At 58.2% G+C, this 22,822-nt stretch overlaps 1 protein-coding gene and 1 non-coding gene across 2 annotated transcripts; one reads left to right on the top strand and one right to left on the bottom strand.

The window, feature by feature from the left end:
* Nucleotides 1-1,887: 1,887 nt before the first annotated feature.
* Nucleotides 1,888-16,603, top strand: SLC38A3 (solute carrier family 38 member 3). The gene is made up of 16 exons (XM_068982925.1): nt 1,888-1,931; nt 9,571-9,727; nt 9,839-9,920; nt 10,072-10,187; nt 10,768-10,841; nt 10,924-11,016; nt 11,100-11,181; nt 12,238-12,320; nt 12,407-12,465; nt 12,643-12,810; nt 12,907-12,986; nt 13,249-13,349; nt 13,585-13,709; nt 13,805-13,949; nt 15,036-15,139; nt 15,229-16,603. Exons 2-16 carry the CDS (start codon nt 9,627-9,629, stop codon nt 15,331-15,333), a joined length of 1,518 nt encoding a protein of 505 aa, XP_068839026.1. The 5' UTR covers nt 1,888-1,931; nt 9,571-9,626; the 3' UTR covers nt 15,334-16,603.
* A 6,147-nt stretch (nt 16,604-22,750) lies between these two features.
* On the bottom strand, nt 22,751-22,822 carry TRNAE-UUC (transfer RNA glutamic acid (anticodon UUC)). Its single transcript has one exon. It is a non-coding gene; the product is annotated as a tRNA-Glu (tRNA).

Raw genomic sequence — 22,822 nt, 5'->3', positions numbered from 1 at the left:
TGGCTGCCCCCAGCACTGCAACTGCGTGAACAGACATTCCCTCGAGCCTCTGGGAGAAGGTGCCTGGTACCTCTCGGAGCCCCGTAAAGACTGCCAGCTGTCCGGCTACCTCAAGCTGGGCTGGGAGATTCGGCAGGTGGCAGGAAAGGCCTCTGAGCTGTGTTTGCCCTGGCCGGGGCCCAGGCCTAGCATCAACAAACAGGCAGCTCCTCCTCCAGCCGGGCCACAACTGGCCTGGCCCAGGGACCCCACACCACGCCGCCCTGGGGCCTCTCACAGCAGCCCAGCCCAGCCGGCCCCTGCTCCCTCCAGACTGGATTGAGGACCCCAACACCCACATGCCGGTGACCTTGAAGCCAGACCTGGCTCCTCAGGAACTGTCAGTAGGAGCACCCAGTCCTTGGCAGATGGCTTCTGTGAGCACCCAGGATGTGTGGAGGTGGGGGGGGAGGCGCAGAACTGAGACCCTGGTCAGCACCTCTCCTGTTTGACTCTGTACCACAGGCAGTCCTAAAGCCCCTCAGAGGGTGAGTTTTAGGGTCTCTCAGGATCAAAGTAAGCTGTGATCTGGGGATTACATCAGCCCTAGATTAAGAGGGACAGCCAGTCCCTTCCTGTTTTTCAGCCCTCAGCAGGGAGGCAGTTTAGATGGTTTGAGGTTTTCAAGGATTGCCACCATCCCAATGTCTTTCTCTGTAGTCCACCCAGTCCCCTGGCCTTCCTAGCCAAAGCTGAGTCCCCTGTCCTTGATTCACAGCTTCCTTCAGGCCAGGGGAAAAGACAGCTATTTCCTTGTGACACAGAGGGAAACTGAGGTACGCTAGGGCTTGGCTGTGGTGGTGCTGTGAGTCAGTAGGAAGAGAGTCCTGGAGTCCTGACTCCCAACCCAGGGCAGGGAAGGGGTGAGGCCTGTCTTCTGAGGGCATTCTCCCCAATACCAGGGAGGAGGATGGACTTGACACAGAGACATCCAGCTTGGCTAGGAACAGCAAAAGCCGTGGATTAATCGGATCAGAGCCAGTGGCTGAGAATCTAGGGACAGCTGTTCCGCAAACAGTAACCCCTCCAGGTCACTCCCCAGGTTACTGCTAGTTACACCTGGCGGGGGTGGGCCTTAACACCCACCATGCACCTCTGAGCACTAAGGCCTTGGGTAAGAAGCAGGCAAGGATGGGATTAGGAGCCCTCAGCCAGGAACACCAGGACCACCCTGAAACCCTTTCCCCCAAGGCACCAAGTCCCAGACCCCACTTCCCATGGGCAGACACAGCTGTCTCCTACTCTTTAGAAATAAGGAAGTGGGGGTGGGGGCATGGCCAGGGAGATGCAGGCAAGGATCAACAGGAGCCAAGCCTTGCTCCACCCCCGTCCTCACTCTACCCTCAGTCTCTCGATTATCTGCAGTGAGAACTGATGCAGAGTCCCTGTCCTCACCCTATCTCGCCTTTGCTTGGGAAGGGTGAGGCCAGCAGAAAAGATATCTTGTGCCTAAGTGATGTCCGAAAGTCCCCCGTTCGAAGCACCTTTCGCTGAGGTTAAGCATGGCTCTATTGCCATTCCTCTTGGCTGAAAAGCCCCTTCTGGCTAGAGGGAAGTGAGGGCAGAGCACTTCAGGGGTTAAGGGGGCACTCGGAGACCTCAGAGAGAATCTGTCCTGGACGAAAGCATTCTCCCAACAAGACTCCCCTGAGCCCCTTCCGGAGCAGCTGCTGTCCTACCTAAGGGCTTCCCCTTTGCTCCAGGCCTGCCGAGGGCCCCCGCCTCTCCCCTGACCGGCCCCTCCTCCCGCGGGCCGCCCAGGATTGGAGGGCCGGGGGCGGGCCGGGGGCGGGGCTGGGCGCCCTTCATCCCGCGCCGCCGAGCTCCGCCGTGGGCAGAGCGGACAGCACCGACTCGAGCGGAGCACCGCGCTTCCCCTCCCGCGAGTCCAGGTACCGCTGGGGGCGCCGACCCCCTCCTAGGGGCACCGGGCGGGCGGAGCCCTACTGTCCACTTTCGCGTCCGGATCTGGACTCCGGGCAGGTCCCCTCACCGGCCCTGGCTCCGGGCAGGCGCCCCAGCCTCCGGGAAACCAAAGCCCGGAGAGCTGCAGGCTCTGGGGACCCGCCAGCTCCCAGCTTGAGCTGGTGTCCCGGGAGGGGCACCTCGTCGTCCCGGGGCCTCTCGCAGGGCCGGCGGGGTCGGCGGTACCCGGAGCCCGGGTCACGGACGGCTGGGGTGGCGCGCCGTGGGCTTGCCGAGGCACGGCCCACGGGGACGGGCTCGAGAGGGTCCCATAGGGGGGCCTAAGAGGGCCCGGGAGCAGGCCCTGGAGCGCTGCCCCGTCGGGCGCCCTGACAAGCAAATCGACCCGGCTTGCCAGCCAGGCGTCAGGGTATATTTATCCTGCTGCCTTAGGCAGGGGCTTGAGGGCAGATCCGGCCAGACTTCCTGAGGGGCTACGGGACACACGTTGGTCCCAGAGCCCGTGCCATTTGCAGCCACGCCATCGGGCACGGCACTGGGCGAGTGTGACTCCCCGGACTGTAGGCGGGGCTTGGTCTGCGCTCCTCCCCGCCACGCGCACTGGGACCGAGGTGTGAGAGCTGGCAGCGGCGGCGCAGGGGCGGAGGGGAAGGACTGGGACTAGGTTCGCAGGAGCCCGCCCCCGCCCGACTGGCCCCTTCGATTGGCCACAGCAAGTGCGTGCGTTTGTTTACACCCGGTGGAGAGGCCAGGGGAGGGGCTTATGGGAAGTCACCCTCTCCACCCGCCTCCCCACCCCCACCGCAGTCACCTGAGCCTTGAGTCCAGGTATATGCACTGGGACAGGTCTGAGGGGGAGTACGTGAAAGGTCTTCGCACCGTGGGGGACACCTCGACCCAGGCCCATCCTTCCTTCAGCCTGCCAGTCCTGTCCTTCCTTCCACGACTGCCTTGGGCCTCTGTGCTGGCCCTGAAAGAAGCCCTTCGTCTTTAATGCACAGTCTGGCATGAGGGCTCACTTCCTTCTGGAAAGGAAACAAATCCCTCAGAGGTTCTCAGTCTGGAGCATAGAAAGCTGGTGGGATCCAAGGACAGGTCCATTTTGAGAGGGGGAGGTTCTGCACAATCATGGAAGGCTTCCTGTAGGAAGAGCCAAAGGTGGGAAAAATCAGGGATAGATGAGGCCAGACCTGGCACATCTCCAAAAGGCCTGGAATTCTTGTAATCAGGAACAAGAATCTCTGGCTCCTTGAGGTTGAGCTGTATGTCTTGGAACTTTATTCTGCCTGGGCTCATAGAGCCTTGTCCTCACTGGCTTCTCAATCCACCTTTGGTTCAGTACTGGTTCTGTGGGACCATGTCACAAACACCCCCCATGAGGCTCCAAGTGGTAAGATCTTGAGAGTTGGTTGCTCCTGTCCCAGTGCCTGCTCCCTAGCAAGTAGACTTGGTTGTTGTTTAGTTGCTAAGTCGTGTCTGACTCTTTTGCAACCCCATGGACTGGAGCCTGCTTGGCTCCTCCGTCCATGGGATTTCCCAGGCAAGAATACTGGAGTGGGTTGTCATACCCTTCTCCAGGGGATCTTCCTGACCCTGGGATTTAACCCACATCTCCTGTGTTGGCAGGCAGATTCTTTACCACTGAGCCACCAGGGAAACCCAAATAGCCTTGGAGCCCTGGAGAGATGGAGAAACTGAAGTGCAATAGGACAGACCAGGTGGTTTATGGTGCTTGGGTGGGGGAGGGAAAGTTTTTTGAGCTGAACTGAGCGCACCCTGAAAATCTGGGCTGGGTAGGGGGCAGGCACTCTGTTTGGGGTGGGAACCGTTTTAGGGGAATGGTTGGCTGCGAGAGAGGTACAGTTGTGGCATCTGTGCACACAGAAAGCTGAGGTGGATTTGCAGCCTGTACCCTACTAAGGGAGGGGCACTGCAGGGGGATGTTCTCAGGCAGACATGGCTGGGGAACCAGACACCACCTGGAGCAGGTAAGATGGACTGGAGGCTTGCCAAAGACTTTGAACCCATTTCGTTCATTTCATATTTACTGAGTGCCTACTGTGTGCCCCCTGCACACTGTCAGGTGGGTGGAGGGCTGAACTTTGACTCTGGATAAGAAGACTGATGCAGGGTGGGGGCTCTTTAGAGGACCAGGCGGGGTTACTGGGGGCCAAAGGGAAGGACCAGCTGCAGGGCAGGAGGGGCTTTCCGGCCTGCGGCCTGGGGTGGCTTGGATTTGAATTTCCGCTCTGCGGGCCACGTCCTGTACACAGCCTCTCAGCCGGCACGTCTACACACGTGCGTGGCCGCTGAGGATGGGGTCATTCCAGCTGACAGTTCTCTCTTGTAGCTTTCCTATTGTGCGGGTACACAAGCCGTGGGTGCTGGACTCGGGGGCTCTGAGTTTTCTAGCTCGTCCTGGCCTGTGGCCCCATCCTCTGAATGTCTCCACCTGGCTAATGAGGGCATAATGTGCCCTCATAAGAATCCAGAGATGCTGCGGCGTCCCACTGGACCTGCTGCCCCTCATCTGGGCCTCTGGCACCGTCCACTTCTTGCTCCTTCTGGGGCACTCTGTCTGGTAATTCTGGCTCTCTGTCTGTTTCTACCTCTAGCTGTCTCTAACTGATTGGCCACCTCTGTCAATCCGTCTCTCACTTGTCTGGTTGTCGATCTGTCTTTCTGTCTGAATGTCTACACCTCTATCTCTCTGTGTATTTTTTTCTTTTTATATCCCTCTGTGTGTTTGTATGTGTGTTAGTCGCTCAGTCGTGTCTGACTCTTTTGTGACCCCATGGACAGTAGCCCTCCAGGCTCTTCAGTCTATGGAATTCGCCAGGTAAGAATACTGGGTGGGTAGCCATTCCCTTCTCCAGGGGATCTTCCTGACCCAGGGGTCGAACTCAGGTCTCCTGCATTGCAGGCAGATTCTCTGCCATCTGAGCTACCAGGGATGCCCTTGTGTCCCTCTGGGTCCATCTGTGTTTCTTATCTCTCCGCGCCTCTGTCTATCTCTTGGTCTGGATCTGTTTGCATGAGCACAGATATCATGTGTGTGTGTTTTCTCCCTCTCTCTTCCCTTCCTCCAACTGTCCCTGCTTCTTCCTGACATTGGATGGTGCCTCTCCTCCAGGCTGATCTTGTCTTTCGCCGCCCACCCCCACCCATCGGGGTCTCCAATGAGTCCTGAGCTGCCCCAGGCCCCGGCTGCAGCTTTCTTTGGGGCCAGAAATCCGGCTGTCCAAATATTTGGCCGCCTCCAGGGGATTCCGGGTCAGCAGGGAGGAGGATGGGCTGGCTGGCTCGGGGTCTCCCCTGCCTCTGGGGGAGCCTCAGGCACGTGATGTCCTGTCCTTTGCCTCAGCTGAGTCTCGGGCTGCACGTCCTTCTCAGCAGGCTGGCAGTGGGGGGAAGGGGGCTGCTGCTGGCCGTGGCCGAGTCTTGAGCCAAGATATTCTGACCACAGCTTCCACCGGGTTGGGGGGCAACCTGAGCAAGGAGGGTTCAGGGTTAGGCAAGAGAGGAGGCCTAGGTGTCTGGGGATAGGCCCAAGGCTAAGCATCTGTTAGGTGTTTAGAAAGTGTACCCTGTCACAGGAAAGTCCACCTTCCGGCCCCAGCGGGGGCCCTCAGATCTTCCTAGATGGTTCCGGATACCCAGAACACGGAAGCACGGGGCCAGGGAGCTAGGGGGTGAGGGTTAGTGTGGCCAGCACATGGCTGTTCTGCACCACTCGCCTTCCCCTGGATGTGGCCCCTCCTGTCTGCCACCCCCTCAGTTCCAGCCGGGGGTTATCCACACACTGGTCACTTACTCAGTGTTGTTGACAATGAGGGAGTAGTGGATGGACGGCTGGATCCGCTGAGGTCAAGACCTGGAGTTGTGGGTCTCGAGGAGGGGCAAAGTACTTTTTTTTTTTTTAAAGCATCCTCTCCTGTTCTAAACATCCTCCCACATCCCCTGACCCTAGACCCCTGACCTCAGCAGTCGGCTTCGCACCAATCGCCATGGCTGTGCCTTGAGAGCATACAGACCACACGTGTCCAGCAAACTCAGTTTCCCTGTTGACTAATGTCTGGTCCGAGGAGGTTGTTTTCCTTCTGAAGCCTGGAGAAGCAGGTAGACGCTAGGCTGGGAGGGGCATCTTCTCTCAGCCAATGAGAGAAGTTGTAAGGATCCATGAGCTAGAACTGGGGGCAGCCGTCACCCCTGAGCCTTAAGCCAGGCCTGCTGCCTCTGCCCTGAGATCTGAGCTGAGGTGGGGGCTGTGCAGGCGCAAGGAACCGGGGGGCCATGGCAGACAGCTCCGTGGGTTCAGCGCCTCCACCAGCGCATGTGGCCACAAGACCGAGGGAAGAAGGACAGTGTGGATTCTCCCTGTAGCTAAGCCGCAGACCCACTCGTGTCCCTGAGCATGAGGGAGGAAAACCGGGCTCAAAGCCCTGGTTGACTCCCAGGACCTGGATGAAGGCAGAGAGACATGCTTCCCATAGCAGCTGACGCAAGCAGTGGCCCCACGGTGGCCTGGATTCCTGGATCTTGAAATCTTTAATTAGCCAAACTCAACGCCTGCCGAGGAGGTGTGCCTGACGAATTCTCACCCTGTGATGTCTGCGTGGGCGGACGTTACCTGCTGTGCGATCCCGGTGGCTTCTGGCCCCCGGCTCCCCCCTCCACCTCGGCCCTTATCTCCCAACAGAGCAAACAGGCCCCAGGGCAGTGGCCTGGACCATTGATTTACCGCTTGAACTCATGCTACACCCATGACGGCTGCCATTCTGATGATCCACTCAAGGCTGCCGTGATCTCCCCACCCAAGAGCCTGGCCCCTCTCTGGGGGCCTGTGGTCTGCTGTAGGGGCAAAGTCCCCTGGGAGGCGCCTCACTCTGTCCCCATCTTTGGTGAAGCCTCAGAGAACCCCCGGAGGACAGGAGGACACTGCTGTCCTGAGTGGAGAATGGTTTGTCCACGATCCCACCATGAGGCAGGGCCAGGTCAGGCCACAGACCCAGAGTGTCTGCCCTGGGCTTTCCCTGTAGTGGGTCAGAATCTCCTGGCTGCTTTCCTCAGGCAGGGCTAACCCCTGAGTCTACGCAAATGTCTGATGCAAAGAGGCCTGGGGACAGGGCAGGCCTGAGAGATGGGAACAGTCAAAAATGGGCTGCAGCCTCAGGGAATAGTTGGGGGTCCACATGTCAGGCCAGTGCTAATCTCTACCCTGCCTCCACCTCCAGCCCTCAATCCTGCCTTAACTGAAATCCAGGCTCCTTGACCTCAACGTCAAGGCCCTGTCAGGCTTGTCTGTGGCCACAGAACCTTCATACTATCCTCAAAGCCTGCCTGGGGGCCTTTGCCCATCTGTGCTGTGCACATTGCTTGAGCTGCTCTTTCCTGTTTCCACACCTTGGGGGCTCCTGCTGGAATTTCAGAACTGGCTCCCTCACCTCCTCCAGGAAGCCTTCCTTGATACCTCTCTCTCTCTTCCTTTTTTGAGTCCCAGCACTATGTGGCTCCGTTACAGCAGAAGCCATCGGGTAGGGGAGGGGGGTGAGGAGTTTGTCCCTTCCAGACTGGAAGCCACTTGAGGAAGGGTATTCTGTGTCCTCTCTGGGATCTCAGGCCAGCCTGTGACTCAGCACTGACTGATCATGAGTACTAGGCAGGACCTGAAAGTCTAGGCCTCAGGTCCTGCCAAGGGGATGGGGAACCTGAATCGAGGGCCTAGGCACCTTGACCATGACCGTGCCAGGTGCTGTGGTCTCCCTGGAGGCAGTGCTTGACTGCTAGGGAAGAATATTAAGGCAGAGAAGAGTGCTTTGTCCAATCTGCCGACTCAGCACACCCTGAGGGCCTGTCCCAGCCTGCCCAAGGTAGGAGGCCTGGCAAGAGTAACCCCAGCTGAGAGCCAGGGGGCACTCTGGAGTGACTCTGGAGATCAGGTGTGGGTGTCCTTGGAGGGGTGCTCTCAGTCAGGCTCAGGGCAGGGGCATGAAGAAGACAGGCCAACCTGGGGGACTCTGGTCAAGGGGAAGAGGGCATGAGAAGAGATGCTCAAATTGTCATGGTCCTATGTGGTCAGGCTGGAAGAGAGAAAGATATATCTGCCAGCATCAGAGGAAGGAAAGGCAGGGTAAGTCGTCCAAGGGTGCCAGGTATGGGGTCTTCAGGAGCGAGGTGCATAGGATCAGAACTCTGCCCTGGGGCTGCCTGGGGCAATCACAAAGAGGTCCTTTGGTCAATTCCATGTGGTTGCTGCCCCAAGGACACCAGGGCCTGCGGCCTGAGGCTTGAGTCCTGAGCTTAGCCTCCCCTCCCCCCCCAGCCCTGAATGCTGGGTCTGAGACCCCTGGTGCTCTAGCTTTAAGAGCACACTTGACACCATCAGGGTCTGGGGGGTTTGGGGTGGGATGCCGGGTTCCCAAGCAGAGGACTAGTCAAGACTAGGCTCTGGCTGACCTGCCTGGCAGTGCTGCAGCCTCCCTGGTCTCTGCCCTGGCCTTCTGTCTGGCCTCCGGAGATGCTTAGGGGCACTATGCCCAGGTACCTTCTAGACATGGGGTAGGTGGCTCCCAGCCCCAGTGATGGGAGAGGAGCCAGCAAGTTGTCTGGGCAACGGGCAGAGTTGGCAGGGGGAGGAGGGGATCCCTTTGAGGTCTAGCAGAGCACAGGGAAGGGAAGACTGATCCAGTGGTCCAGGCCCATCTACAGCTGGCCAAGGCCCTGAGTTCCTGACCTGGGGCTCCAGGAGGTGGGGAGTCTGCTCAAAGGGTGGGCACCTAAGGGTGGGGGCTTCCCCAGCAGGGGAGGAGAGGCTTGAAAGAGAGCATGGCCCTGAGGCCAGGACTGTGTGGAGGGTGAGGTCTGTGTGGCCCAGAAAGCTGGGCTCTGGGGGCTCCCATTTCCTGGAAGGCCACGAGGGCACTTTGCAGCCGAGCGGGCAGGGCCCAGGTGTCCAGCCACCCAGCACCGCCTCAGGCCTCCTGACTCCGGGGGGGTAGTCTCTGCGCCTGCCGTTCCCAGCGCCAGCTCTCAGCCCACAGAGGGCCTTTTGTTCTGGCTGCCAGCAAAGCCCGCCGGGCGGCTGGGAACAGGGCCCACAGCCCTCGCCCTGTCCCGAGGCCTCCAGCCGTCGGGCAGTGCCATTCTAGGTTGGCTAGGAGGCCCCTGGCACATAGGGCACAGGAAACCGTCTCCCAGTATTAATGTCATGGAGGGGGAGTCAGTCCAGGGCCCACCCCCAGAGAGGGGTCTGGAGGCCTGGGACTCAGCACCCTTGGGTTGTGGCAAGTCAGGTCATGCAACTGACCCTTACTTCACAGGTGGTAAAAGCAAGGCCCCCAAAAGATGTGCCTGGGCAGCTACGTCTATGTGGCGGTGGAGGGAGGGGGAAGCGCTAGGTACTGGCCGAGGTGTCCTCTCAGGGTGGCCTGGAGGGCTCAGGGGTGCGAGCTCTGCCCCTCAGTGGCAGCTTCCAGGGACGCAGCAGGCAGACGCGAACGAGTCTGTCCTCTGTGAACTGGGAGGTGTGATAGACAGCAGCCTTCCCGTGGGAGTCTGGGCCACGAGCCCAAGGAGCGGGGATAACCAGGACTGTCTCCTCTGTAGACGTCTGTCCGCGTCAGAGTGAGAGCCAGTGTTCCTGTGGCGGTGGTCCCAGAGCCATGGAAGCACCTCTGCAGACAGAGATGGTGGAGTTGGTGCCCAACGGCAAGCACTTGGAGGGGCTCCTCCCAGTCGCCACTCCCACAGCTGGCGGCCAGAGGTGAGCGCCGGACCCCATCGTGGCATATGGCAGGGTAGAGTGCGGGGGTGGGGGTGGGGGTTTCGGGCAAGAGGCTAGAGCTGAGCTGCGTGCCCTGGCCTGTGCCTGCAGGGTCGAGGGGCCTGGACGGAGCTGTGTTGAGGGTGAAGGCTTCCTACCAAAAAGCCCCAGCAAGGAGCCACACTTCACCGACGTGAGCAGGGGCTGCAGTCGGGGGCTCAGGGGCGTGGGAGCAGTGATGAGGTGCGCTGGGAGGCTGAGGGACAGTGCGGGAGGGATCGTTGGCTTGCCCTCTGCATCTCGCTGACTCACCCCACCCTCCCGTCTCACTCTGGTGCCCGCAGTTCGAGGGAAAGACGTCATTCGGGATGTCGGTGTTCAACCTCAGCAATGCCATCATGGGCAGCGGCATCCTGGGGCTCGCCTATGCCATGGCCAACACGGGCATCATCCTTTTCCTGTGAGTGTCCTCAGCAAACCTTCTAAAGACAGGAGCCCCAAACAGGCCACCAACCCTGACCTCCCAGGACCTGCCAGTTTCCTATCCCAAGACCCAGGCTGCAGTGGGTGGGCACTCACACTCACCCCAAACCATAGCTGGAAAAAAAAAAAAATCTCCAGCCAGACAAATATACCTCATTTCCTGGTAAACCTGCTGAGATGATGACATGGCGCCAGCCATACAGGCTTGAGTCTGTCCTACCACATTTAACACGTGATGGATAAATCCAGTGGCCAGGCCGTATGTGGGTACACGTGTCCTTACCTGGGATCTCTGCCCTACAGCCTAAATGGAAAACGTGTTTGTTCCGAGATCTCAATAGGAGGTGGTGCTCAAAGGGTCTCTTCTGAGTCCTGACCACCCTGGGTCAACCTGGGTGGTGTTCGCCACCCCTGGGGACTGTCAAGTTTGCATCCACATATGCTGGGGGTCCGGACACCTGGGTTGCGGACCCCACACACCCAGCCCCTCCCCAGAGCTCATCGTCCCCTGCTTGCCAGGGGGGCCCCAGTAGCCTCTTTTCATCCACCTTCCCCAGGTTCCTGTTGACAGCTGTCGCCTTGCTCTCCAGCTACTCCATTCATCTGCTACTCAAGTCCTCAGGGATCGTGGGTGAGCCCCAAATTTGGCCTGTAGCAGGGAGGAGTGGGCTGGGGAGAGCTCTTCTGACTGTCCTGGTTCCCTGCCCCCACAGGCATCCGTGCCTATGAGCAGCTGGGCTACCGTGCCTTTGGGACCCCAGGAAAGCTGGCGGCCGCCCTGGCCATCACGCTGCAGAACATCGGAGGTGAAGCTGATGGACGGGCTGGCAGTGGGTGGTGGGCAGGCTGAAGGCTGGCAGGTTTGGCTGACCTGCCCTTCTCCCCGCAGCCATGTCCAGCTACCTGTACATCATCAAGTCCGAGCTGCCCCTTGTCATACAGACCTTCCTGAACCTGGAGGATCGGACCTCGTGAGCCCCAGGGTGGGGCGGGGCTGGGTGAGGGTGGGAGGCTCTGGGCTACCCCTCCCTGCCCACCACTAGCAGAGCTCAGGCTGGACTACTGGAAGAGACAAGCCAGGGTGGAGTGGGGGGCAGAGAGCTGCTAGAAAAGCTAACATTCACCTCGGGGAACTTTCCCAGGAGAGCCGTGTGGAGCTGGGAGGTGGGATGAGGCTGAGCAAGCTGGCCCCGGCTAGCCCTGGACCCAGCCATGAGCACAGAGGACCTGAGAACCTCGGGCTTAGCTCTAAGCTCCTGCTATTCCTGACCATGGCTTGGGTGTTAGCTTCCCCCCACCTCACCCCAACCAAGAAATTAAGCCCACAGTGTCCCAGTTGCCTATCATCAGTTTAGCCAGTATTGATGGCATAGCCAGCCATGTTTTGTGGGTAAAAACAGAAAAGAAAGCCAGGCCCTGTCCTTGGAAACACAGCCCCAGCAGGCAGAGGGGCCTTGTGGCTGTGAGCAGCTCCGGGTGGAAACAAACAGCCAGGATTCGGTGCCCAGGCCCTGGGGGGCTCTCCTGCGGAGTTGGCCTTTGGGCTTGCCCTGGAAGGAGGGTCTCTTTCCTCATCCCTGTGCCCACTGTCTATTGAGGGTGTGGGCCGGATGGTGTAGGATGAAGGTCCTGGGGGCACCCCAAGGAGCTCAGGTGGTTGGCAAGTCCCTGAGACCCCCATGGAAAATGCCTCACCACCTCCCCAGACCCAGGTTTTTTCGTCCCACCCCCTTAGGGCTACTTCCTGGGCAGGCTGGACCCAGATCTGTGCATCCTGGGAAGAACAGCCACAGTGACTAATTGTGATGGTTACCAAGCGGGAGCTGCGTGTGCCAGTCCTCACCCTGCCCTGGAGAAGGCTGGGAGTGGGCCCATTTTGCAGATGGGGAAAGGGAGACTCGGAGGTGGGGACGAGTCTTCTTCAGAGGTCGCTGCACGGCCTCACTCCGTGGTACCACGGGTGACCCCGACTGAGGGCGAGGCAGCTCCGCCACTGTAACCTCGGCTCCCCACTTGTGCCCCTGCAGGGACTGGTACACGAATGGGAACTACCTGGTGATCCTGGTCTCTGTCGTCGTCATTCTGCCCCTAGCCCTGATGCGGCAGCTCGGTGAGTGAGGCGGCGCCGGGGCCTGGGGCCTGGGGCCAGCATGGGAGGGCCCCTCCGACTCACATGCCCCCTCCCCCACCGCGCAGGCTACCTGGGCTACTCCAGCGGCTTCTCCCTCAGCTGCATGATGTTCTTCCTAATTGCAGTGAGTCACCCCCCCCACCCGGGTTCAGGGAGGGGGCGGGTCTTTCTGGGCAGCCTGGGTCAGGAGGGCAGCTCCACGCGTCCTGATCTGCACGTGACTTCACAGTGACTTCCCAGGACCCCTGCCTGGCCCTGATGCCCTCATCCTCTCCCCAACCCCCCTCCACCACCCACCTAGGTCATCTACAAAAAGTTCCACGTGCCCTGCCCGCTGTCCCCCAATGTGGCCAACGTGACAGGCAACGTCAGCCTCGTGGAGATCAACAAAGACGAGGCAGGGCTGCAGGCCAAGACAGAGGCCGGGGCGGCGTTCTGCACCCCGAGTTACTTCACGCTCAACACTCAGGTTGCAGCAGGCCAGGGGAGGGGCAGCGGGCCTGGGGAGAGTGTGGGAACGGTGAGGGGGGCGTCCTGTCCTGACACAGAATCCGTGTTTCCTCAGACGGCGTACACCATCCCCATCATGGCCTTTGCCTTTGTCTGCCACCCTGAGGTGCTGCCTATCTACACAGAGCTCAAGGAGTAGGTATCCATGTATGGGAGACGGGGAGGTGCTTCTTCTCCCTGGAGTGGATGGAGGTGGTCCTAAGCGGGGAGGAATGTCAGGAGCCAAGTCATTTTATCCAAGGTCTCTGTGGCCGTCAGAGGGGCGACTGGGGGCAAGAAGGAGGCTCCCTGAGCTACCAGATGGTGAGGGTGTGTTGTAGAGAGAGCCCCCAGGACACCCGGGGGTTTCCCAGTGTTGTTCAGCTTGGCACCAATCCCCTCCCCTGCTGCCCCGTAGCCCCTCCAAGAGGAAGATGCAGCGGATCTCCAACCTCTCCATCGCCGTCATGTACGTCATGTACTTCCTGGCTGCCCTCTTCGGCTACCTCACCTTCTACGGTATGGCTGGACCGTGGGGGGCAGAGGCAGAGGCCAGGCTAGGGGGCAAGGGGCTGGCCAGCGGCCACGGCACCCTGCGTATTATAGGCGCTCATTAGGTCTGTGATGCCTGTCTGTGCCCTGCTGCTGTGGAGGTGAGTTGGTTGCCACTCCCCGCAGTGTCAGGGTCAACCCAGGCTCAGAGCCCAGCCCCCTCCCCGGACCTCCTGCTGACCACCCTCCCTGCCTGTCGCAGACGGAGTAGAGTCGGAGCTGCTGCACACCTACAGCAAGGTGGACCCGTTTGATGTGCTAATCCTGTGCGTGCGCGTGGCTGTGCTGACAGCAGTCACACTCACGGTGCCCATCGTTCTGTTTCCGGTGAGCCAACGTGCACGTGGCCAGCCCCACGGCGGGTGGTGGGGGTGGACCGAGGCGGTTGACAGATTGATGACTTTCCCCGCCCTGCTTCCCAGGTACGCCGTGCCCTCCAGCAGATGCTGTTTCCCGACCGCGAGTTCAGCTGGCTGCGGCACGTGCTCATTGCCGTTGGCCTGCTCACGTGTATCAACCTGCTGGTCATCTTTGCCCCCAATATACTGGGCATCTTCGGGGTCATCGGTAAGGGGTCTGGCCCTCCTGTGAATGGAGGCAGGGTGCTGCCCCAGGAAACTTCCTCTCTGTAAACCCTGGCAGATTCCTGAGCTCATACCCTACATTTAAGAGATGGCTGCCTGCCATGTGCACAGCTTGGCCTCCCATCTGAGATTTGTTCTTAAGGGTCTCTTAATCCATTTTGAGGGCTCAGAACCACCAGGTCAGTTACTCTTGTTGGTGGTGTTGAGGGATGGGGTGGAGCCCAGGGGTCGAGGGGCCTCCACAAAGGATCTCATCAGGCCTTTTCCCCGCCCCACATATGAGGAAGTGTACAATGATTAAAGGAGAGCCATATAGCTATTAAGTGGAGAGCCTTGATTCAGCCCCAGGATCATGGAACTATAGATTTGGGCTTCTGTCCAACTGTCCCAGTTGGAGCTCTGAGCGGGAAGATCAAACAATTCTGACATCTTTGGGGTGACTCAACTCAGGAGACTGACTCTTCCACTCTGCAAGGACCAACACACTCACCTAGGGACTGAGTAGCATTTATATCATAGACAAGACTCTTGGTTCTATATGTCTGAAATCCGACTCAAAATGAATTAAGCATAAAGTAATGCATGGGCTCAGCTGATTGAAATGTCTTCAGGAGTAGCTGTATCCAGCAGCCCAATATCCTCAAAGCTTTGTCTCTATCTCTTGGCCTGTCTTTTTGCTATCTTTCACTGACAGAGTCTTCAGATACCAAAAGCCCTAGCCTTCTATACTGGTGGATGGAGAAAAAGGGGAGGGGCTGACAGACTTTCCAGAATCAGGCAGAGTTCTCAAGCGGAGTTTCAAGATGAGACTCCCTCATCAAGTAATGTTTGATCTCATTAAAGCGTCCCAACCTGAACTTTAGCCAGTAGGTGGAAGTGAACCAACAGTCATGATCTTCGGTCACTCAGTTGTGTCCGGCTCTTTGCGAACCCATGGACTGCAGCACGCCAGGCTTTCCCGTCCTTCACTGTCTCCCAGAGTTTGCTCAAGGTCGTGTCCACTAAGTCAGTGATGCCATCCAACTCTCTCATCCTCTGTGAGGAGCCAACAGTGGCCATGTCTTTGCAGGTGCCACGTCTGCCCCGTGCCTCATCTTCATCTTCCCGGCCATTTTCTACTTTCGCATCATACCCACTGAGAAGGAACCTGCAAGGTCTACCCCCAAAATCCTGGTGCGAAGGGCCTGGAGGTCGGTGGGCTGGTGTGAGGCTGAGGGGGTCTGCCCTGACCTCAGGCCTGACCCTGACTTCTGACCCCACAGGCCCTTTGTTTTGCTGCACTTGGCATCTTGCTGATGATCATGAGCCTGAGCTTCATCATCATGGACTGGGTCTCGGGCACCAGTCGGCATGGAGGAAGCCACTAGGATGACCCCTGCATCTCCTTCTGTCTCCTCGTCCTCGTCCTCCTGCCCAGACTCCTCAGTCCCTGCTCCCATCTAGTGGCCAGTTGGTGGGGGGGAGGAGAAAGGCGTGCTGAGCACTGGCATCTGGCCCTGCCCAGTTTGTTAGCGCCAGGACCAAGGCCCTCGGGCCACTACCCCACTGAGCTCTGGGGCTGCAGGGGCTTCCTGAGGTGGGAGCAGGGTGGGGCTGGACCCCTGCTCCCTTCCTGTTGCCTCAGATCCCACCCAAGCCCCTTATCCTCTCTGCACAGGGCCATAGACTGAAGCCCAGCGGCTGCCCCCTCAGGTCCCACAGCCTGTAGAGGGTGCGCAGAGCTGAATCAGCCTGCAGTCACCCCCCACCTTGCTGCCGGGCCATGGTCTGCACCCTGGGGCCTCATCTCCCTCAGCCCGCTTGCCTTTCCTCCTTCTGTCCCTGAGGCCCCTTTCAGGCACTGGGGCTCAGGCCCTTGGATAATCTAGTTCTCTTTGCCCATACCCCCCACCAGGAGCAGACACCCCCCTGGCCCCCGCAACCCCCGCGCCGGCCTCACCCTATCCCTGAGGCCAGAACTTGGTTTTCAATTGAGGTGGGCGTGGGCACCCCCAAGGGACCTCTTCTCTGGCCCTTTGCCAGTCCTGGGGAGGCTGGGACTCCCCCCCACCCCAAGCCCAGGCCACAGTTCACATTCCACTGCTGGGAGAAGAAAGAGGCTGGGGCCCAGAGTGTCTCTGCCCCTGGGAGCCAAAGACCCTACGGGCCAGTCTGGGGCAGGGGTGGAGAAGCTGGCAGCCCCTTTTATAAATATTATACATAAGACCAGCTGTGCTTTATATTCTTGATCTCCAGGGTGCCTGGGTTCCTGGAAGGTGGGGTGGGAGCCAGGACACGGATGCTGATGGAAGCCCACCCTGCCTGTTTCCCTGGGATGAGTGAGGGACAGGGTGAGTCCCCTACCCCACCCCGTCCCCTGCCTCCCAAACCAAGCAGCGGCATGCTGAGACCCAGTGCTGGGCCTGGGCCAGGCTTAGCACAGACCTGCTTTCTCACGGGGTGAGGTGGGGAGGAATTAATGAGGCCCCAGGAAATGGGACAGAGAGAGGCCTCCGGAAGGAGGCAACGTGAGGCGCATCCTCAGCAGCTTCAGGGAGGGTCTGAGCTGGGGGCAGCTGAGCCCTGCAGAAGCCCCTCAGAAGGGCCGCCTACCCTCCCTGGCTGCCATGTCAACCCTCCGTCAATGGCTTGCGTCTGGGGACAAAAGTCCTGGGATCCTGAGCCCTGTCTGGATCTTTTATTACTAGTAAATCCTGCTGTAAATAAAGGTGGGTTAGCAAGTGCCTGTACGTGGGGCCTGAATACTGAGAGGGGGAGTCCAAGGCAGGGCAAGAGTTCCAGGGATGCAGAGTGGCCCCAGGTGCCCCAGCCTGGAACAGGGGGCCGGCTGGGAAGCTGCCCACTGCCCGGGGCAGGCCTGAATCAGCTGGGACCCAGCAGGATGGAGCTGCCCAGGCCTTGGCATCAAACCCTCATTAGGAAAGACCCCATACCCGGCTAGGCAGCTGGGGAAAGGGGCAGCAGGAAAAATCCAGTTTGAACTAGCAAGGCAGCTGCCAGCCTGAGAAACCCCTGAAGAAAGAACTTCCTCAAGTTGGTAGCTGCTAGCCTACGGCAGTGCCAGCTGATCAGAGGGGGGCTTCCTGAGCCTGGTTCTCATCAGTCCCGGGCGCCTGACTGCAGCCTGGGGACTTACCCAGGAGCCCCGTGGCCCCAGGAAAGAGCTGGACACTGGCCTAGAGGTGGCCGCAGCCCAGAGTGCCCCCAGTGAGCAGGGCTACCCTCTGCATGGGAATGTCTGGCTTCTTCCTCGTCTGCTGGGGCCACGGCCCTGCCCGAGACCCGGGGCTCCTGGGGAGTAGGAGGGAATAAAGGCCAGGGTCCATCCTGCTGACAGACCCTGAGAGGCTTGTCTCATACCTGTTCCATCCAAAGAAGGTTGCAGGTCAGAGCAGCCACCGGACCACCTGGAATCCCTTAAGACCCCCAGGTCTGGCTCCAGGCCTCTCGGATCAGTAGCTCCACCCAGGCCTCCCACCGACCACCCTTACACACCCACCTACATATATACATATGGGGTGGGCCAAGGACTCTGGCCCATTGGAGACCATGTCTGCCCACCCAGCAAGGTCTCCAGACTGATGGGTGGGCAGTGGCTCCAGGGGAAAGGGAGCAGACAATATGGCCGCTACACTATGCCCAAAAGTCGGGTGCCCACAAGATGGTTTGCAAATGAGGACTTCTTTAGCCCTGGCTGTCACGTTCTAAGCCATTCAGCCTCTGTGAGGATGGGTCTGCTGGCCCTTGGTGATCACTAAGCACTTTTATGTGTTTGGAAGCATTTCTTAGGACATTTTTCTTCTTTCTTGCTTTTTAGAATTGCTCTGAAAAATAATTTGTTTAAATCTGAAGTGTTAACAAATTAGCAGGAATTCCCTGGTGGCCCAGTGGTTAGGACTCCGTGCTCTCACTGCTGAGGACTTGGGTTCAATTCGTGGTCCTTGGTCAGGGAAGTAAGATTTCACAAGCCATGAAGCAAAGCCAAAAAAAAATTAGAGCAGCACAAAGGTCGTCTATATTTCTTTCCATCGCTTTCCTTATGACTGCTGGCAACAGGAAAACAAGATGATATAGACCAGGAAAAAGGGCCAAAGCATGGGCCTTGGTCTCCCTGACCAGCAGCTGCCCCTGCCTGCACCCTTCTTGCCTGTGCACATGCACAGATGTGCCTAACATCTGAAAAAGAATCCACTGTTCATTCATTCGACAAGTATTAAGATTTCCTATGTGCCAAGCACTCTTCCAGCACCTGTACATACAGCAATGAACAAAGTGAAGACCCCTGCCTTCCTTGAACTTATATTCTAGGTGAGGGATTAGATTCAGACCAGAAACATGAAACATAGTCAGGTAAGTTATATCATTTGTTAACAGATGATCAGTAGTATAGGGAGTAAAGATGGCGTGGTAAGGGCAATGAAGAACAAGGGTTGGGGAACTTCCTGGGAGTCCAGTGGTTAAGATTCCACACTCCCAACGCAGGGGACACAGGTTCAATCCCTGGTTGGGGAAATAAGATCATTCATTAAAAAAAAAAAAGGGTTAGGAGATGGATCAGGCGGGCCTCACTGAGAAAGGCACCTTTGATCAGAGCTTGGAGAGGGAGGAAACCATGCAGATGTCTGCAGGGAACATTCCAGCTAGGAGGATCAGCCAGTGCAAAGCCCTGAGGCAGAATGTGCCTCCCATGGGAGAGGGGCAGCCAGGAAGCCACGGAGATTAACGCTGAGCGAGGTGAAGGGGGGCAGAAGAGACGAGTGGTGGCTATGGAGGAGATGTTGTGGGACCTTGTCAGCCACCTTCAGATTTTTCTCTAGAAAAGGTGAAAACCAAGGCCAGGTCCTGAACAGAGGAGAGGGCAGCTCTCAGTAGCAGCTCTAAGTTTTAAATGGATTATTCTGGCTGCTGCATCGAGACTAGACTCTGGGGTGAGGGACAGGGAGCCAAAAGGGTGACAGTCACACAAGGGCTGTTACAGGTGTTCCAGACACGCATGTCAGGTGTCTCAGCCCATGTAGGGGCACAGTTAGGGTGAGAGGCTGGGCATGTCCTGAACACAGAGGCGGCAGGGTTCCCTGATGGCTTGGGTACGTGTGTATGAGGGGAAGGGCAGAGACAAGTCCAGGGCGACTCCAAGCTTCTACTGTATGTGCTGAGGGAGGGTAGAAGAACAGGAGTCTTGGGAGGGAGATCAGTTTTGCCCATGAAAAGTTTAAAACACTGAATGGACATCAAAGTGGAAATGCCATTTTTATGCTAAGGTGTGTGACTCAGGTTCAGTAGAGTGACAAGTACTGGAGCCTTGGCTCTGAAAGGCAAAGAGAGTGGATTGGTGCATGAAGCCAGGGTTCTAGATGTGATGGGGACAGTTTGGGTTTGGAAGGAGGAGGGGAGTGGTAGGGACTGAGCCCTGGAACATTTCTCTGTTGGGAGGTAGGAGAGATGAGGTGAAACCTGCAAAGAAGCTGGTGGGAGCAGCCACGAGATGGGAGGAAACCCAGGAGAGTGCAGGCTCCCGAGAGACAGGCAAGCATCAGCTGCTCGTGGAGGTGAGGGTGGAGCACAGACCAGTAGGTCCAGCAACGTGCAGCTCACTAAGGACCTTGACCAGGGATTTTTTTTTGTGGAGGGAAAGGCAAGCCTGTCTGGAAAGCATAGAGGAAGGAGAGGTAGGACCTGGAAATAACAATCGTAGACAATTTGTGTGAACTTAGAGGAGCAGGGCTGACAGAGGCGTTTAAGGAAGACTGGGAAGAAGCAGCAGTTATTGAGGGTATGAGATGGGAAGAAGCTGGCAGGGTGGTGGGTTGGAGGCAACGGAAGGACTTCTGGGCCAGAGCTCTGGAAGGCAGTACATGGAGACCGGACAGTGGCATCAGGGGGCACACAGCATGGCCAAGCCACGTGCTGCGAACAAGGAGCATCCTAGGTCCAAGATGGAGCCAGGGACCTGGAGGAACAAATACATGTGCTTGGTCGCTCAGCTGTGTCTGACTTTTGCGACCACCAGGCTCTTGTAGCCCACCAGGCTCCTCTGTCTATGGAATATTCCAGGCAAGAATATTGGAGCAGGTTTGCCAGTTCCTACTCCAGGGGATCCTACTCCAGACCTGTGTATGAAACCCGTGTCTCTTGCATCTCCTGCTTTGGCAGGTGGATTCTTTACCACTGGGCCACCTGGGAAGCCCCCACAAGGAGCATATGGAGGGACCCAGAAGACTCACTCAGGTCTCAGTCTTGACTTCCTTTGAAGTCATCCAGCAGCCGAGTAACTTTCAAACATCGTTGCTGCTGCTCAGTCGCGTCAGACTCTTTGCGACCCCATGGACTGCAGCCCGCCAGGCTCCCCTGTCCATGGGATTCTCCAGGCAAGAATACTGGAATGGGTTGCCTTTTTTGTTTAATCGTGGAACGGTAATAATAGACTGCATGCTTCTTAGAAAGAAAACGTAGCCCTGGGAAATATCGGAAAGAACAGAACTGCTTTCAAAACCATACTAGGCTGCAAACCTGCCCTGCCACGCGCGGCCGGACCTGGGACTGGACCAAGTTTAACCCCCAACACCCATCCACTCCCGACCCAGCATGTCCGTACAAGGCGGCCTCTGCTGCCCCCTGGCGGTCAACTGCCAGAGTCTGGGCTGTGCGGTGACTCAGCCCATACATTACAGAATGGGGACGCTCAGCTGCAGCTGTGCGGGGAGCCCTGAGGTTCCAAGGCTGTCCCAAAAAAAAAAAAAAAAATCCTGGCTGACGCATGGGAAGGGCGTAAGCAAGAAGGCTTCGGGCCGGCCAAGGGAGGGGTGGGGGCTTCATCCATTCAACACTGGGCATCTTGGGGAAGTGGGTAAGCTGCCACTCTCATGCTTAGCCAGGTCCTTAGGGAACCAGGCCTTGCTTGGTCCCTTCCCCCATGAGCTGCCTGACCTTGGAGGGGTTCCTGGCGCAGAGGAAGGAGCTGGAGTCCCAGACTCACCCTTAACCGTGCGTTCTGACAGCCCCACCAAGCATCACCCAGTTCGTCTGCTTATCCTGTCCACATCTCTCCTGGGGTTAAGCTCATCAAGGCACCCGGAGCCCCCAAATCGCACCCGCATGCGGCCCCCGGCTTAGTTTACGGTATGGGCACTGAGCCACCCCAGCTGCGGGAAGCAGGGACATGCCCACCAGGATAATCAGCCAAAATCAGCGTCTAATCTTTGCTCTCAATTTGGGGGATGGAGGTTAGAGAGCATTCTAGAACGCAGGGGATGAAGAAGCCGGGACCAGAAGAAGCAAGGCACACGTGTCGTGGCACATTCTGTGGCTGGGCTGCTAAGGCTGGAGGCAGACGGGGAGGGCTGGGGTCGCAGCGGCTCCACGAACTGCTCTGAGCAAGAGGACGCCGAATGGCTGTTGCCCTATGGAGGGACAGCCTTGCTGGCCACCTAGTGGGCAGATCGACGGAGGCAGGGGTTCGGGGCTGGAGGCAGAACGAAACTGGAAGGCAAGACTGATGCTGGCGCGAGCGGCAGTCAGAAGACTAGAAGACCGCTGGGAGGTGGGGGCCCTAGGCCAGCCTCGGCTCCCGCGTTGCTCTAGAGACCCGCTAGAGGGCGCCGCTGTCCTGCGAAGCCGTGCTCGGTCTCTGGCGCCGCCCAAACCCCGCACTCCCGCCTCGAGAAGCCCCGGAAGGGGCGGGGCGGGGCGCTCCGGGGCCGCTTCCGGCTTCAGCTTGCACCGGAGGCGGGGAAGGTGGGGGGGCGGGGGTGGGAGGTAGGGGAGCTCGGAAACTCAGGGTGGTTTGGGTTCCGAAACTTGGGGAACGTTGTCAAATAAGAGGGAGAGGGAAGTGTGCGAGGAACCCGTGGTGGGCCGAGGGCAGGCAGTGTTGCGGGGTCGGGCTGGGGAACAGAGCGTCAGGAGGCCAAAGCAGAGGGTCGGCTCTGGTCTGCAAGGCTGCACCCTTTGTAGCTCTTGGCCCCCACACCTAAGCCTCCAGCCTTTTCCCTTGTGAAATACAATCCTGGAGCTCCTGGGAGGCTTGGCGCTGCCCAAGACCTGAGGGCAGGGCAAGGAAGGCTTTCCAGCAGTGGAGTAAAAAGGTGCTCAGAGCTGGGGAAGCAGCTGGAGGCGGCTGGGGAACCCTTTCAGCAGATTTTCTTTAAACGTTGGAGCAATGTCCGTTTGGAGAAGAGGCCAAGCCTGTGGAGAGGACTAAAAGGGGACTAGTCAGCCCAAACCTGCTGGAGGAAACTAGCTCAGCCCGGTTATATGTGCCCTGCCTGCCACCCACCACCACCACGTCCCCAGCTACCCTCTCCTAAAGGATGTGGAACAACTGTCTCCATAGGTTTCACTCCATCACCCTCATCTCCTGCACCACATGGTAGCCACCCCAGGCCTTCTTTCCTACTTTCTCTCTTGTCCACAGCAGCCAGAAAAAACTTTATTTTTAACAATAAATTTTTTTGTCTTTGTCTGTGCTGGGTCTTCGTTGCTGCATGGGCTTTCTCTAGTTGCAGTTTGCCAGCTTCTCAGTAAAGTGGCTTCTCTTGTAGAGCACAGGCTTAGTAGTTGTGGCTCATGGGCTTAGTTGTCCCGTGGTATGTGGGATCTTCCTGGACCGAGGATCAAACCTGTGTCCCCTGCATTGGCAGGCAGATTCTTTACCACTGAGCCACCAGGGGAGCCCCCCCATGGGGAACTTTAAAATAGCAGATCATGTCACCCATTCTCAAAAATCCTCCAATTGCTTTTGGTTTTTGTTTGTGTTTTAGGCTTGCACTGCTCGTGGGATCTTAGTTCCCTGACCAGGAATGGAACCTGGGCCGCAGCAGTGAAAGTACTACATCCTAACCACTGGACAACCAGGGA

This window comes from Capricornis sumatraensis, chromosome 10, assembly GCF_032405125.1.
Source record: "Capricornis sumatraensis isolate serow.1 chromosome 10, serow.2, whole genome shotgun sequence".
In the NCBI taxonomy this organism is placed as follows: domain Eukaryota; kingdom Metazoa; phylum Chordata; class Mammalia; order Artiodactyla; family Bovidae; genus Capricornis; species Capricornis sumatraensis.
This window is presented reverse-complemented; position numbering and strand designations above follow the sequence as displayed.

What these genes read in the sequence shown, in the direction of transcription:
- SLC38A3 (XM_068982925.1), top strand. Translation starts at nt 9,627, where the DNA reads ATGGAAGCACCTCTGCAGACAGAGATGGTGGAGTTGGTGCCCAACGGC. An exon ending in AGGAGCCACACTTCACCGAC is followed by an intron (nt 9,921 to 10,071) that starts GTGAGCAGGGGC and finishes TGGTGCCCGCAG; the next exon opens with TTCGAGGGAAAGACGTCATT. An exon ending in GGTCTACCCCCAAAATCCTG is followed by an intron (nt 15,140 to 15,228) that starts GTGCGAAGGGCC and finishes CTGACCCCACAG; the next exon opens with GCCCTTTGTTTTGCTGCACT.